The following is a 16,698-nucleotide window of genomic DNA, read 5'->3' on the forward strand; positions in this document are numbered from 1 at the left end:
CGTTAGTGAAAGGGAAACATATTTTACCTTGGAGGGAAAAAAATATAATGCAACAAGATTTTCAAGTAAGTAGAACGAGCGTCTCAATTAGATCTTGAATTCGTATTAAGATAAAGTTAAAAAATATAAAACACAGGTATTAACGATACTTTGAATCGCGGATATCTTACGAATCCATCGTATCGAGTGTTCCGTCATATTTCGTTTCGATATAACGACAAAAGTACATGCAAATTATATATTTAATTCTTAATTCGGTTAGTCATAGTATAATTTTTTAAATATTCTTTCAGTAATCTGCTGTTTCTATAAATATACGTATAATCTTGGAAAATTGTACGGTTTATGTTTCATAAGAAAATTTGTTTAATTGACTGTCAAGATGGCGGTAGCGTACATTCGATATTTCCGCAATTTATAAATGGTAACATGTTTCTTGTTTTGCTTAAATCTAACTTATTTCTGTATAAAAAGATTATCGAAAACAGGTTTTATGAATAAATTTGTAGTTTAGATAAATTAATTATTATTTTATGCCATAAAAATTTCATTGATATATACACTTCATCCATACACTTATCAATGCAATGAATTTGCCACGAATATCGAATAACAAGTCTACTTTTTGCATTTGTGAAGTTAGCTACTTGTTACTTTCTGAGTCACGAATTTCCGGTGCGTCCAGTCACTTACAGAAACGAGAATTTCACGACTAATCGATGATTATTACTGCCTCGTTATTGCAAAAAGAAACTTTTTCACTTCTCGATTATTTAATACACTCAAATTTTACGTGTATTTTCAACTTTGAAATATATTCATATTCAGTTTTTTCAACTTTTATTTCTTCGCAATTTACAATAAATTCCATTTATCATAGATGGCAACATATATACGGTAGATATAATGACAAATAATCTTAGCGATTTAGAGTGTGTTTAGGGTGGATTATTTAATTTTACTGTATATCGTATATTCTATGCAATAAAGATCGTTAACGGTATTTATCGTATAAACTATAGAATATAAAATAAATTTAAATAATCTACCTTAAACCTAATCCAAACTATAACGATATGCTTATGTACGACTTAAATCTATATTTAATTAAAATAAATTCTAATAGTAGGAAATAAGCAAAATAAAATATAATTCGAATCATTTTCAGTACCGGCGAATTGGCCACAAGCTGGTACATACTACTGTCCGGTTCTGTGTTCATCGATGGCTCGATGTTCCTGCCTCGTTCAAGGTAAGAAAATCTTCACATCGTCATCATTTTTAACTTGTTTTCCATTCTCTCGTACATAATCTCGAACCTCGTACAATAATATTTTCCCTTTTATTTATTATTCTTCGATATTTGCTCGTCAATGTTATCACTTATAATCACAGGCAAAACGAAATAGGAAAGTAGCGAATTTCGTATCGAACAAATGACTATGCTTGATTTATTTAAACGGCTTCCGGCTCCGTTGGTTTGCCTTAATTTCACATAAGATTTACATTGCAAATGCAACACTCGTAACTCTCGGTACACGATAAATTCACGTGACTGTGTTTTGGAACGCACCGACGACGACGACCATAAATCTCTGTTATTGTAATCATAATTCAGCATTTGTAATTTCATCCGTGGACTTCATCGCGCGTCCATAATAAATCGCCCCTGAAAATCACCTCGTAGATCCAGTCATCAACCGATCGTCTGGCTTATAGCAATTAGGTGGCATTTCCATTGTAATACACGATTGATCATATACTTTGGTATTTTTCCTACCAATTTCTCTATTCTTGTTGGATCTATTCAATTTGTTTTACAATTGGTAAATTAACAAGATTTGTTAAGAAAATTATTAGAAATATCTCGTACAACCTTCTGTCGTTTTTCCCTGTACTAAATATAAATATCGATCCTGCTAATTTCTCTATTCTTGTTGGATCTGTTCAATTTGTTTTACAATTGTTAAATCAACAAGATTTGTTAAGAAAATTATTAGAAATATCTCGTACAACCTTCTGTCGTTTTTCCCTGTACTAAATATAAATATCGATCCTGCCAATTTCTCTATTCTTGTTGGATCTATTCAGTTTGCTTTACAATTGGTAAATTAACAAGATTTGTTAAGAAAATTATTAGAAATATCTCGTACAACCTTCTGTCGTTTTTCCCTGTACTAAATATAAATATCGATCCTGCCAATTTCTCTATTCTTGTTGGATCTATTCAATTTGTTTTACAATTGTTAAATCAACAAGATTTGTTAAGAAAATTATTAGAAATATCTCGTACAACCTTCTGTCGTTTTTCCCTGTACTAAATATAAATATCGATCCTGCCAATTTCTCTATTCTTGTTGGATCTATTCAGTTTGTTTTACAATTGGTAAATTAAGAAGATTTGTTAAGAAAATTATTAGAAATATCTTGTACAACTTTCTGTCGTTTTTCCCTGTACTAAATATAAATATCGATCCTGCCAATTTCTTTATTCTTGTTGGATCTATTCAGTTTGTTTTACAATTGGTAAATTAAGAGAATTTGTTAAGAAAATTATTAGAAATATCTCGTACAACCTTCTGTCGTTTTTCCCTGTACTAAATATAAATATCGATCCTGCCAATTTCTCTATTCTTGTTGGATCTATTCAATTTGTTTTACAATTGGTAAATCAACAAGATTTGTTAAGAAAATTATTAGAAATATCTCGTACAACCTTCTGTCGTTTTTCCCTGTACTAAATATAAATATCGATCCTGCCAATTTCTTTATTCTTGTTGGATCTATTCAGTTTGTTTTACAATTGGTAAATTAAGAGAATTTGTTAAGAAAATTATTAGAAATATCTCGTACAACCTTCTGTCGTTTTTCCCTGTACTAAATATAAATATCGATCCTGCCAATTTCTCTATTCTTGTTGGATCTATTCAGTTTGCTTTACAATTGGTAAATTAACAAGATTTGTTAAGAAAATTATTAGAAATATCTCGTACAACCTTCTGTCGTTTTTCCCTGTACTAAATATAAATATCGATCCTGCCAATTTCTCTATTCTTGTTGGATCTATTCAATTTGTTTTACAATTGTTAAATCAACAAGATTTGTTAAGAAAATTATTAGAAATATCTTGTACAACTTTCTGTCGTTTTTCCCTGTACTAAATATAAATATCGATCCTGCCAATTTCTCTATTCTTGTTGGATCTATTCAATTTGTTTTACAATTGGTAAATCAACAAGATTTGTTAAGAAAATTATTAGAAATATCTCGTACAACCTTCTGTCGTTTTTCCCTGTACTAAATATAAATATCGATCCTGCCAATTTCTCTATTCTTGTTGGATCTATTCAGTTTGTTTTACAATTGGTAAATCAACAAGATTTGTTAAGAAAATTATTAGAAATATTCGTACAACCTTCTGTCGTTTTTCCCTGTACTAAATATAAATATCGATCCTGCCAATTTCTCTATTCTTGTTGGATCTATTCAGTTTGTTTTACAATTGGTAAATTAAGAAAATTATTAGAAATATCTCGTACAACCTTCTGTCGTTCTTCCCTGTACTAAATATAAATATCGATCCTGCCAATTTCTTTATTCTTGTTGGATCTATTCAGTTTGTTTTACAATTGTTAAATCAACAAGATTTGTTAAAAAAATTATTAGAAATATCTTGTACAACCTTCTGTCGTTCTTCCCTGTACTAAATATAAATATCGATCCTGCCACTTTCTTTATTCTTGTTGGATCTATTCAATTTGTTTTACAATTGTTAAATCAACAAGATTTGTTAAGAAAATTATTAGAAATATCTCGTACAACCTTCTGTCGTTTTTCCCTGTACTAAATATAAATATCGATTAAATTTTATATTTATAAAAGGAATGTCGTTATTTAACAATGTTATAAATCTAACGTTATAATAATGATAAGGTATAACAACTGGACTAAGACACTACGCGTGTATTTCACGTGATATCCCTCCAGTCACGTTTATTTCTTTTCTATTTCTGTTTTCTCTTGTTTTCAATATCATTGCCATACCGAATTCGTTTTACGCGAAGAAGCTGCCGAGATAGAAATCGATCGTGGCACGTATATCTACGGAGACTTTGTACGTGTACCGGGTGTACGAAAAATATATACGATTTTTATGGAATTTCTCATTTCCTTTACATTAATGATCGTTCGAAAACATTCATAGTGGTAGTAGAGGTATGCTAGTGCTGGTAATTTTAGATATTTAGAGTTTGGGTTATTATTGAATTATTGATTCTATTACAACGAGTGTATAATTAATAACACAATTTTGTGACATTATATTGTCACCGATTAAATTTATTTTTTATTTTATTTTATTTTATTTTTATGAAACTGTGTAAGAAGATGACAAAAGTTGTAGGATACGAAGAAAAGTATCATTGATTATTTATTGATAATTATTACTAGATAGTTGTTCAGTTTTACCCAATTTTACAAAAGGAAGATTGGAAACATGACCTAATATATAGATTGCATAGAGTAACCGAATACATTGCAATCTGTTATTTCCAATATCAATCCGTATTTCGTAAATATTTTTAACTCTAAGTATCTCACGCGTGTATACATCCATGTAATGTTATCCGGTATAAAATCCACTGTATAACGTAATCATCTCATCCAGCATTATACATAACCATGTATGAAAAAAATTGCAGAACAACTAGTAGTAACCTCAATCGTTTGCAACCCAGTTTTCCTTTGCTTGTTTCACAAAGAAATTATCTGCAATTAATTACAATTTTTCACTTCTAATGGAAGAGCTAACAACTAATAATTATCATAAATGCATCGCGTGACAACACAGCAATGCTAGATATCACGATAACGAAGATATAAAATGATATTTAAAAAACATAGACGAATGAATGTATAAGCTTGTATTCATACGGTGGTACAGAGGATTGATACGAGATATTTGTAGGACGCAAATATGGGTTGCAATACGAGACAGATTTTGCAACTTCGCGATCACAGTGTATATCACACACACGCGAGTCAAGCTCATAAATCGTTCTGTACCAGGGTTACGGTCGCAGTTTTCTCTCTTTGTGTCCCTCGAACCACGGAAATTCTCATTAATCGTGTAACCTCGTTCCTTCATGGTGTAGGTACGTCGGGACATATTACTGCGGCGAATGTATTAGATAATCTACTTTTAATGAAATTCAATCACTGTGAGAAGAAAAAGCAAATTTTCACTGCGTTAGTTTAACGCGTGCCTCTTCTATTTGTTTGTCTTGGATGCACTTCGAGCATCTAGGTTTGCTTACTTTCTTCGAATAATTGACGTTAAAAGAACAAAAGAATTACTTCCATAAAAATTTTAAAGAATATAGTATCGTTTAAAAATAAATTTTTATTTTTGTACAAGTTTTCATATAGACAGATACATTGTAATAAAGAGAAATACATTATTATAAAATACAGAACATTATATATTTAGGTGGTCTCGTTCAACCGAGACTCTATACCCAAGATCTATTGCATCGTGAGTTTCGTCATCCTCCATTTCTCTTGTTTTGTGTTGTATAAGAATCATCAGAGTGTGCTCAATTTTTTACCATTTCCTTTTACACCAAACTTGTCCAATTCTCGCCTGGCATCGATACCCGAGTGGAAACATTCTCTTTCGTACTCATTCTACCTTGAACTCATAAAAGATATAACTTAGAAAATACGAAGTTGGCACCCCGTTGGGGGTAGCCACCCACATGCTATATTTATTTTTATTTTATTTTTTTTTTTATTACCAATGAGATATAACACTTTACCAAATGTCCTTCAGGACAAATTGTAAAACCCAAAATAAACTATAAAAAAAAAAAAAAATTCTACCTTAAACATTTTCGCGCTAGATTTCGTGTTCCATCTACTCGTCGAGACACTTTTACAAAACGTCGACGCGAAGCCCACGTGCGATTGCGAGTTCGCGCTTCACGGTTTCTGCTCTCCCATGGACGTAAACAGAAAAATTTGCCCACTAACCACGGGTGTGGCTACGTTTTAAGTATTCCGTCTCTCTGTACTCTCGCCGCCTCTCTACGGCTATCTCTCTTTATTTCCTTCTGCCTCGTGTTCCTCTTTTGTTACTCTTTAATGTACTCCTATTCTGTCTTCCCCTCCATATGTCATCCGTCTCACTTTACCCTGCCTCCTTTCCTCTTCCTATTTATCCCTTTCTCTCCACGTTAAAGTACTTTTACCACTACGCTACCTTCCCTTCTAACTCTTTGCTCCGATTCTTTCTCCTATCTCCGTTCTTCTTCCTTGCTCATCGAATATACATGCATCTTCCTTCTTCCTTATTTTTCGTACGCTCCTCTCGCGCCCATTCACTTACTCACTTTCTCTCGTGTCATTCGTCTCACTCTCGCCAACGTCACCTAGCGTACATTTACTCACTCCACATTCTTTCTCGTACGCTTACTCACTCGCTCCGTTTCTTTCATGGCGCTACCGTCTTTATCCGACTCACCCGATAAGCGTGTTCTCTCGCTCCACGCAATCTTCCCTCCTCTACTCGACTCTGCCATCTCGTAATCGTGCCGAGAATTTACGAACCGAGCCGAGTTGAGCGCTGTCTAAGTGTATCGAAGAAGGACAGCGATATGGGAAGATGCGTGCAGACGAGAAGGATAGATATAGAAGTTAGCGAACAGAGAGTGATTCTCTGGAGCGACAAGGAGGAATATAGAGAGTAACGTAGAGTGCAGTGGACAGAGACGGAGTAAAATAGAGAGAGAGAGAGAGACACTTCGATCGCAGGGCTGTAGCAAGCATCGAAACTTTTGACTCCCTTGGTAGATAGATTTTCATTATTTCGTACCAAAGGGATTACGAGAAGTTTGATTCACAATGGAAAATGTTATTAATCTTTGAATATATAAGAGAATTTTGTATCAAGAAGGTAATTATTTTGAAAAGAAGAATTCATTTAATCAAACGGAAATTTGTATCTGTGTAGTTATGGATTTTTAGGTTACATTTAACGATACAATTGCGCCAGCGAAAATTGTTTCGAGTAATTTTACACACTTTCCGTTATTACAATCGTCCGAAGCAACGAAGAAGCAAATCTTAACATAGAAACGTGCGAACTTCCTGCCGATTCACAAAGAAAATATCCACTCTTAAACATTCTCCAGTCGAAACATCTAGTTCACCGTATAAATTAATTCTTAACGAGAATCTCTGTCAAGGAGAAATCTGAAGGAACTGTTCTTCCGATTATCTCGTCGCTAAATATTTCATTCTCAGTTCTTGATATTCGATAAATACCGAAAACATCTCTTTACGCGGTTTCAAATTTCCCTCTCGTTTGAATCTCGTCGCATAAATCATCCGCCAGTCAACCCCTCTTGCACGCGACGCGATCGAAGTCACAGTTACCTCTCGATAACTAGATTTTTTAAAGGATCCTCCATCCCTGCACGTTTTACCATAACAAGAACCATGGACGGGACAAATAAAACTGAAAACGAACCCCCATCGATTTTCACGCCGGGGAACCCCCTCTATAGGCTGGCTCGCGTGGCACGCTCACGAGGGACACACCGGTGGCCACGAGACACTGGGTACAACACTGAAAGCGTACAAGAGAGAAAGAAGGGGGGCCTCACCTACCGAGAGAGACTCCAGTTCCAGTCTTCTCGAGTATATCGTGGTGGCTGGCGAGTGTTGCGATTAATACCGACTGCACCCGCGAATCGCATTCCAATCCCGGCGATTCCCATCCGCGTTTCCAGAAGAACTACGTTACCACACATGGACATGTAGCGTGTGTTGGTTAAAAATCATAAACGGGACCGTATACGAAAGGATATAAAAAAGAGAGGGAAAATGAAAAAGAAAGAATAATAGAACGATTCTGGTAAAGTAAATGGAAAGTCGCGAATCGATCGATAGATTCTTCGTAAATGTTGAATTACCGCACGTGGGAAATTAAAATCAACGTATAAAGCGCTATAAGAGGAAGAAAAATAAACGACGTTAAGGATTTTGATAAAATTAATCGAGAATCGAGAGGAATTGCGTTATCGCTCGTGGACGTGTAGCGCGTGTTCGTTAGAAATCGATATTTAAAAGGAAAAATAGGAAAGAGTAAATGATAAAAGGATTTGGCTAAAATAAATCCAGAACCGAGAGGTACCATGTATTGCACGTGTAGCGTATGTCGTTGTAAATTGTCGTATACGAAACTTTGTAAGAATTAGAAAAATACGGAACCGAAAAAAGAAGAAGAATAAGAAGAGATAAAAAGTAAGAAGGTAAATCGGCAAAATAAAGGGAATCGAAGTACGCGTCAAAATTGTCGCGTACAAGCTCGAGAAGAGTGTGTTTATACAGCGTCTGTCCGATGGTCAGTAGTGCACGCGTGTTCACCGGTGTCTGTCATCCGATGCAGCGTGTCTTAACGATCGATTTTCGGGATAAGAAAGAAAAGAGCGTGGCCTTTCCGACACTGCACGTGCGCGCCGCCTTCTCTCTCGCTCTTCCGGCGGATCCTCTTTTCACAGCATTCGAGAGGCGTGAGTAAAACAACAGCGGCGAGCGCGTACCCTTGGACCTCCGTACACGCACGTCGGATGCACTGGCTTCCTCGCACCTCGTCGCACTGACGCAATTGCCCTCCCGCTGGGCGAATCGTCGTCGATCTCGAAAGGCCGTCGTGTCCGCGTAAAGATCACGCACTGTTGTCCGTGAACCAGACAAGTCTTCTCCTCTGTATTCTTCCGAGTCGAGTTGATCCTTTAGTCTACGAAGACAGATTTCAGGAAATTTCCTTGGATTCCCTGAATCTTTGGATATCGTGGAAAATCGTTGACGTCGTATAGAAAGAAGGAAGATAAACGTAAAGAATCTGTGGACTATCGGTAGATCCTTCGAACTCTGTCAAATTGTGTGTGATCGATAGATTCTTCGAATTCCTCGAATCTTTGGATTATTGAGAAATGATTGTTCCCGACAAGATATAGTGGAGCGTCGATCGTAATTCCGTTTGATCCAGAGACATTCGACCGGCGAGAAGGTTTTACGTGCAGGACTCACCCACCAGTCCATGAATCATCAGCATCGTGGAAAATAAGAAAAGAGACGGATATCGATAGATTCTCTTTTCTAGTTTCTATCGAAAGATATCGCGCAATCTAAACCGAGGACAATTATCCAAATTATTGAACGATTCTCGTAAACAATTTACGGTGGAAAAGTCATTTACTTCGAGAGAAGATCGTTCGACGGTAGAAAGTCAATCCATCGATCTTCGCAACAAACTCTACGTCCATCCTACAGTGCAAAATCATTCCTTCTCCTACCCAACTATAGAAAGTCAGATGATCCGTTGTGTTGGGTAAGAAGATCGAAATTACCAATGCACAGTGGATCGCCATTGAACAATTCGATCGGACAGGAACGGCCGAGAATCGGATAATCGCGTACATCGATCTTAAGGAGGATTTCACCGCTCGCCAAAAAGTGGCGCGTAGATCACTCCTTGAAGCGAACTGGCCGTGGAACTCGTTTGGAGTGGAGCGCGAGCTACGCATACCGAAATCCTGGGGGACCAGTGACCCGTGTGCAAAGGAAAACCGGAGCCAAGACGGGAGCACCCGAGCCTGTCCGTGGCACCCAAGCCTCTCGCCACAGCGCACCAAAGTCTGTCGCTGACCGCTCTGCCTACTTAGGAACCTGGAGTGTGGCATCGATGATTGCTTTTCGATCCACGACACGAGAACGAGTCTCGTAGAAGGCTTCTGCCTCCTCTTCGTCCGTGTTTACAAGAGCTCACGATCCACTATATACACGGCAAACTTGCCTATATCGCCTTTGAATAATTACCTGTTCGCTTTCACCTAAGAAGCGAGTCGAACTTTGCTCAGAGGGAGCCGAAGGTATTCCATAATAAATCTAATAATCGAGCTAACGGCCCGTAGCTGATCGACGAGGGTGCGTCACACGAAGGGATCGTTCGTTTGCCAAAAGGAAACGTGTCTTCGTAGTTAACATTCAAAAGGGACCTTGAAGAGGATCGAACATTCGATTTGTACGGCAGATTGGATTGACGTAAACTGCCGGAGGATCGTCTTTCCAGGATAAAGTTGTCTGGGGATCAGACGCTGTAAAGTGGCACGGAATTTCGCGAAGTTGATACGCTTTCAACGAAAATCCAGAGTACGCAGAGGATTATCGGCAAGTATCGGAAAATTGGAGACGGTGAAAGTGGTGTTGGAATGATTGAAAGTATCGTGAAAGATCGAGGATCTTGAAAACGAGTACCAGTGGAGAGAATATTGTAAGCAACGATAGTGAGAAAGATTCGGTCAGAAGAATTATGCGTATGGATTCCAGTGACTTGCCGTTGGATTTTATTTGTGAAGATTAAATTTCGAATCTTCAATATCAAATAGCTGGATCTACGTAGAATATAAAAATCGTGGATCATTCGTACGAACCGTAAGAGTCTGGTGGTTATTCGAGTTTGTTGGTAATTGAGACGAAAAATAAGAAGAGGGTAGAGGGTTAGAACAAGTGGATGAACGTGACGATGTCGTTGGTGTGAAGAATTATTTAACTGATTAGCACGATCGCGTGATTCTCCAGCGTTTCGTTGGACCGTTTTAAAGACAAGGGAACAGCGAGGGAAAAAGCCGGCAAACTGGATGCTCCAGACGGTGCCTCGCCTTCCGCGCCCCCGCCTGACATTACTGTCACCCAGGATGACCGGTGAGGAGCCTTTAATTTAACTTTAACCATATTCTTTATCTCGCCACAATGCGAGACGTTGATGGGCACCATCGTGTCACTGCTGTGTTGAATTCTCGTGGTTTTACTCTGTCCGGTGTTTCGCTCGTGTTTCAACTTTTTGTGAATAGCCACGTCGTTGTAAATAATTGGGCAAGCTTTTGTGTGAACTGCTTAGTCACCTATAATTTCCAATTTTAAATTCACCTTCACACTCCTAATGTTTAAATTCGTTATCATCCGTCATTACGTGTATAATGTTTTACTTTATTTTCTTAATTCTGTTACGGTCTTCAAATTCGATATCCCTATTCGACTAGATCGCGCTGTGCGTATTTATTTCGTTTATACGTTTCGCATGAGAATTCGATGGTAATTGCGTTGTATAAAAGGAATTGATATATCTGTCTTCTTAAATGAAAAATTAAGATAAAATTCGCTTAATTTTTACTTACCTTTCATTTACATTTTTGTTACATTTCTGAACAAGAAACGAGTCGAACGTCTATTCGGCCTGTTATGTTAATACACAGAAACAGTTCGTAGAACAATTGGAATTAGTAAATTCTAAAGCGCTAATTGTGTTCTATGGTTATGCAAAACTACAGATCGTAATATAGATCCTTAGAAGATCATTCACATCCGTTCCCTCATAAATTATCATACCTTTAGCTAACTTCCTGGAAGGAAGCTAATTCAGCGTATAGATTTTAGATCGCCAGATAGGTTATTATTTTCAAATAAGCTATTATTTTTTATCCTCTTAACGTGTTCATTTCGTACGACGTGGATCCGATGCGTATTCTTAGATTATATAACTATCGCGAAACTGTGAAAAATTTCGTAATAATTTTTCTAATACAAGATATTTTGTGCAGATTTTTTACTAATATACGGTAGTAGTTAACGTGCAGGGAATAGACAGGGGATGAGTAGCGAGCACGTTAAATATTCTTTAGCATCATGGTTCAAATAACGTTAGGATAAAATCACCGATGTGCATCCATAATTCAGAAAATGTCAGAAATATTTTCGATACAGTAGATTGACTTACCGTATTAATTTTATGGGTAACGATATTTCGATGACCTAGTTTATCCAATATTTGAACACCCACGTATTTTTAGTATTAAATCACATCGCTTTATAAAAAATTTTAATCACTAGGTTTTAATTTACTCGTTCGAACTGACTGAAGTAATTAGAAATTTCATACGAAGTAGCTTTTATTTTTGCTTTTCGATATTGCTACCTCGTAATCAAACTCGAGCGCATTCTCTACGAATTCTAAAATAATTATTTATTTTAATAAGGGTGCGCAGGCCTTTAATTTACGCTCTCAGTGAAATTCGAGAGTGCCAAATATGTATAATAATCACGGCGGAGAGTGGCAGATTATTAAAGTGAAAAGTAATAACCGTGTCAAGCGTAGGCTTTAATTCAGAAAGAAACGTGTTAGGTGATAGGGAAACGAGCAAAAACTTCTCGTTCGTGAACTGGTGCGTAATGGTAGGAAAGCAAAAAGCCCCTAGATCATTTTCCTCCCCGGTGATCGGATGGAAATATTTGCAAAGGAATTCTTGTGCAATAATTAAGGCTCGTATTTCATCCGGATCAAAGTGAAAGTCGCCTCGAAACATGTTAGTTTTATAAATCATCCCGAGTTTCATAAACTGACTTCTTTTGGCCACGTATTTCATTCTTCTTTCCTATTGTTTCCCTTTCTTTCCATTTTAACATTGTTCTCGATGTTAATTTATATAGAAATTTGCTAGTTTCTTCTTCATTTATCAATTTTAAGTAGAAATTTCGTATTTCTTAGATTTTTCATATAAAAATCTTTGCTTTTCGCGTACAATTATTGCCAAAAGATTTCGACCACGATACAGTATCGTTATGTTGTATAGAAATTTACCATCTTCCTTATCTGTAATCATTCATTCACGAAAGAAACCTAAAAAAATGTTTAAAATTTGTACATTTTCCTTTATCTTCGTTCTCCGTCATTCTCAATAATTTCTCTCGTCGTTAGTTTCATCAAATTGCCAATAATTAATCACACAGGCCTTGACACAACATTAATAATCTCACAATCAATAATAATCGCGCAGAAAGGTCATCAAAAATGAACCAGACCTAACAAGAATTGCTACATCGTCCTCTATTTTTCATTTCTTTCGAATTACGCGTAGTCGATATCATAATTATTAATACGACATTACGCAATCAACGATGATCGCACAAAAAAAAAATTCTCAGAAATTGTCTACATCTTAACGAAAATATATGTAAGAAAAGGTTGAACGAAGGGAACAAGTGAGTCGGAAATAATTAAGCCAAAACAATATAAGTACGCCCACGGCTCGTATTCACGGGGTAAACTTATACGAACGCAACGTGGTGCAATGCACGCGCATCCATTCATCAGAACAAACTGTACAAAACAACGTGCAGGGAGAACGCAATGGAATGTCGAAGCATTTCATGAATATTCAGGCACGTCGAAGCTTCGTGTGGAGTCGTCATCGAGCCTCGATCGGTCTCGATCAATCTTCTCGCATCGAACACAATTGACCTCCACGAGCTTTTGCAGTATTATCGATTGTCGAGGTTTTCGGCTGGCATTGTTGTTCCACGGCTGTCACGGGTGCGTGCACGTGACACGGCATTGTCAATAATACGCGTCACGTTTCAATCCCTGCTCCGATAAACAAGCGAGTCGATCCCATTACGAGGGAGCTTTGAGATTCGCTGAAAATCCAGTTCCAATGTCAATGTGTCCCGAAATCGAGGATGATCAAGCTTTCTGTCGTTCGTGATTGAAGCTCCAGACAGTTCGATGGTCGCGAATGCAAGATTCGTCCAAGCTTTTCCCTTTTTTCAATTCTCGAAGTAAAATTTATTTGTCAACTTTTATGACAGGAAGAATAATTTAAGTTAAGGGAGATACAGCGGTTAAAAGATAGATCCAAAAAGTTAAATCCAGTTACATCACATCTCCTATTATTTAATAAACTTTATAAAACTTGATAAAATATAGAACTTGATAAAAAAAAAATGCTTCATTGCAAAATAAGGCTGTGTGCCAATACCATTTGCAATTTTCAGTTATAATATATCTTGTTATAGGAATATTTATTTAACAAACTTTGTTCCATTTCTGCATATAATGAAAACAAAGATGAATAATGTACGTTTATACAACATATATTTATAAACGTATGTCTGTCACTCGAGATGGCAGTATTTTAATACTAATTTAATAACACAACATTCGTGCAACTACGAAATTTCACGAATAATACATGTACTACAAAACTGCACATTAAGGGTCAATTTAATTTTGATTATTTTCGAGTTAGATGCGCCATCTCGATGATACCAGGAAGATTTTTCCGTGCGCATTTAATGCATCGAGACATCGTGTCGGTTCAATTTGAGTTTCTTCGCTGTGTTACGTAATCAGTTTTCACTCTGTTCTGCTGACACTTTGATGCAACTGTTTTCAAAGGAAGCTTTTATATAAAAGATTCACGTAATTCTCGAAGAAGAGAACAGGGCTGATTGTGCAACCTATTACAAGTTGACACGAGCAATCGATCGTCACCGTTTTGAAATCTTTTTGTCCATCTTGGGTTATTGCCTCGTCGATGACTGTCTTTATCAAAAGATTTTCAATGAATCAGGCAAATATTCGAGCATCTCATTCGTTAAAACCAACGATTAAATAATCATGTTTCGATCACAATAATATCTGTACAAAAAGGTGTATTACTCAATTTTACTGTGGATTACGAATGTTTGCTAGTCCGTGTAATTTAAATGTACGACAGAATGTACATAATACGCAGAAAAATACAAAACATACAGAGTGAAATGCTTGTTATGGCAGAAAACGAAACAATTTTTCATTTAAGCTCAATTAAATTTCTTTAGCGTGTTTGGAAAAATGTGAACTTGTATAAATCCTCACAGTCTGTATATCACGGTCTGTATCACATTTAAATTAATACAAATAGGTTTTTCGGATTTTTTAAAAATATTCTCACTGCTGCTACGAAATCCACCGAAATTTTATACACGTGCGTATCTATTTGTTTTCATTATATCATATTAATTAAAAGCACGAATACAGTATAACTCAACGAAGTTTAATATGAGTTTCGAAGCATCCTCGTTTCATTTTCTCGAAAAAGATACACCGCAGCCTCCTGACGAAACGAAGAGCGATTTTTAATTACACGAATAAATACAGAAGAAAAGAACTCTCATGGACGAAGTTCTCAAATTGCAGGAAGAAATTGAATGTAGGTGGGGCCAATTCTATTTTCATTATTTCCACGTGGCATCCTCGATTTCCTATTTCGATAAAGGGTGCTGGCACCCTGTCGAGGGTTCCTGTCAGTTTTTATAATTAAATTTCTCTCGGGGAGGAAAGTTGGTCATGGAAGATACACCCTTGAGTGTTTCAACATCAGAATCCACGTTGCTTTTGACTGTATTTTAATGGCACCAATCTATCGACCATTCCTTTGATAACGTTTATAGAATAACTTATCGATTTCCTATTGGTCTCGAGAGCCGCCGTGTGTTTTACTTTATATCAACGTTTCGTGGCGACTTTAAAAAAAGAAAAAAATATAATTAAAAAAAACGTTGAAGCACGTGTTGCGTTGTGCACGAAAGAAGAAGGCCACAGAGTGTTTAATTTGCACAAGCGCAAGCTCTTTTTTCTCTCTTCGGCGTTGAACAACGAATAAATTTAACACGGACAATAATTAATAAGAAGATTTAGTTTCGCGCACGAGCACTTCCGTCACTGTTAACCTTGTTTCACGTGTAATAGTCGCGTTACGCTTAATATCACGGTAATTAAGAAAATTTCCGCTAATTGTGAAAATGTGCTCCGGAAGGAAACGCACAGTGTTCGTTTGATAACAGGTTTTGTTAAACGAAAACACGTATGCTGACTGTTTCTCATAATAAAACGACTATACGTGTATTTTTAATAACAGTTGTGTACACGTGTTTTTATCGTAGCAAAATTTTTGCGCTAGAAAGAAATACCCAACGTAGATTGGTTTTTCCGCAGTCGGGAGACTTGACATTAAATATTTTTCTCGACAGATATAATCTCGTGACGAAGGGACGCGATATATGTGTAGACGTGGCATAAAAAGGAAGAACGGAAAAACTGCAATATTGCATAATAAATTATGCGTCAAGTAAAAATACTGTTGCGTTTCGAACGATCGTTTCGAGTCACTAGATTTTTATTTTTATAAAATAACCAGTAGACACGGTGCACTGAAAATTATCGGTATGATCGTCGTTAGTGTAAGCGAAGAACGTCGTAAACGTTAAACACAGTGTTGTCTCGATGTTTCATTATTTTGCTTAAAGCATTTACGAAGGAATGTGATTACGTAATGCGAGAAACATTTGTCAGATCTGACACGTAAATGAAGAAAGATCCGACAAATGGAAGAAATACATATGTTGGATTAACAACAATCGAGTATTTTATTACCAGTCCACTTATTATAAATTATTACAAAAAGCTTGAAAAATCGTACTTTATTTCTTTTTTCGTGGCAGAAAATGCTGCCTAATCAATTATAATAACCGTTTGATATGTTTAATAGAATATTTAATTTGTTTATCTAAATTGACGAGTTTCCAGCAATCTTTAAATCCAATACCATCTTTTTCTTATTGTAAATGCAAAAGAAATTAAAGTAGCTTTCTAACTACATTTTGATTGGTAATCCTTTCACTATCAACGCTATTTACACGTGAATCCAGAAATTATACACACATTTCCTCTCTAGAAGGATGCATGTACCTTCTCTACTCTGTATATTTACAGGAAATTCGAAAAAAAAAAAAAAACAAGATACATAAAATATATAT

At 36.3% G+C, this 16,698-nt stretch overlaps 1 protein-coding gene across 2 annotated transcripts in view; it reads left to right on the top strand.

Annotated features, from left to right (window-relative positions):
* The window catches only part of LOC132909870 (rap guanine nucleotide exchange factor 2-like), a 262,500-nt gene that overhangs the window by 67,619 nt on the left and 178,183 nt on the right, over positions 1-16,698 (top strand). Inside the window, exon 4 of one of the 2 annotated variants that reach the window (XM_060965025.1) lies at positions 1,169-1,252. In XM_060965025.1, coding sequence (XP_060821008.1) covers positions 1,169-1,252 — 84 coding nt within the window. Of the gene's footprint in view, positions 1-1,168; positions 1,253-7,675; positions 10,768-16,698 lie in introns of those variants that run through there. The other variant, XM_060965030.1, reaches the window with a different exon arrangement.

The sequence above is a fragment of the Bombus pascuorum genome, chromosome 8, assembly GCF_905332965.1.
Source record: "Bombus pascuorum chromosome 8, iyBomPasc1.1, whole genome shotgun sequence".
NCBI classification, from domain to species: Eukaryota; Metazoa; Arthropoda; class Insecta; order Hymenoptera; family Apidae; genus Bombus; species Bombus pascuorum.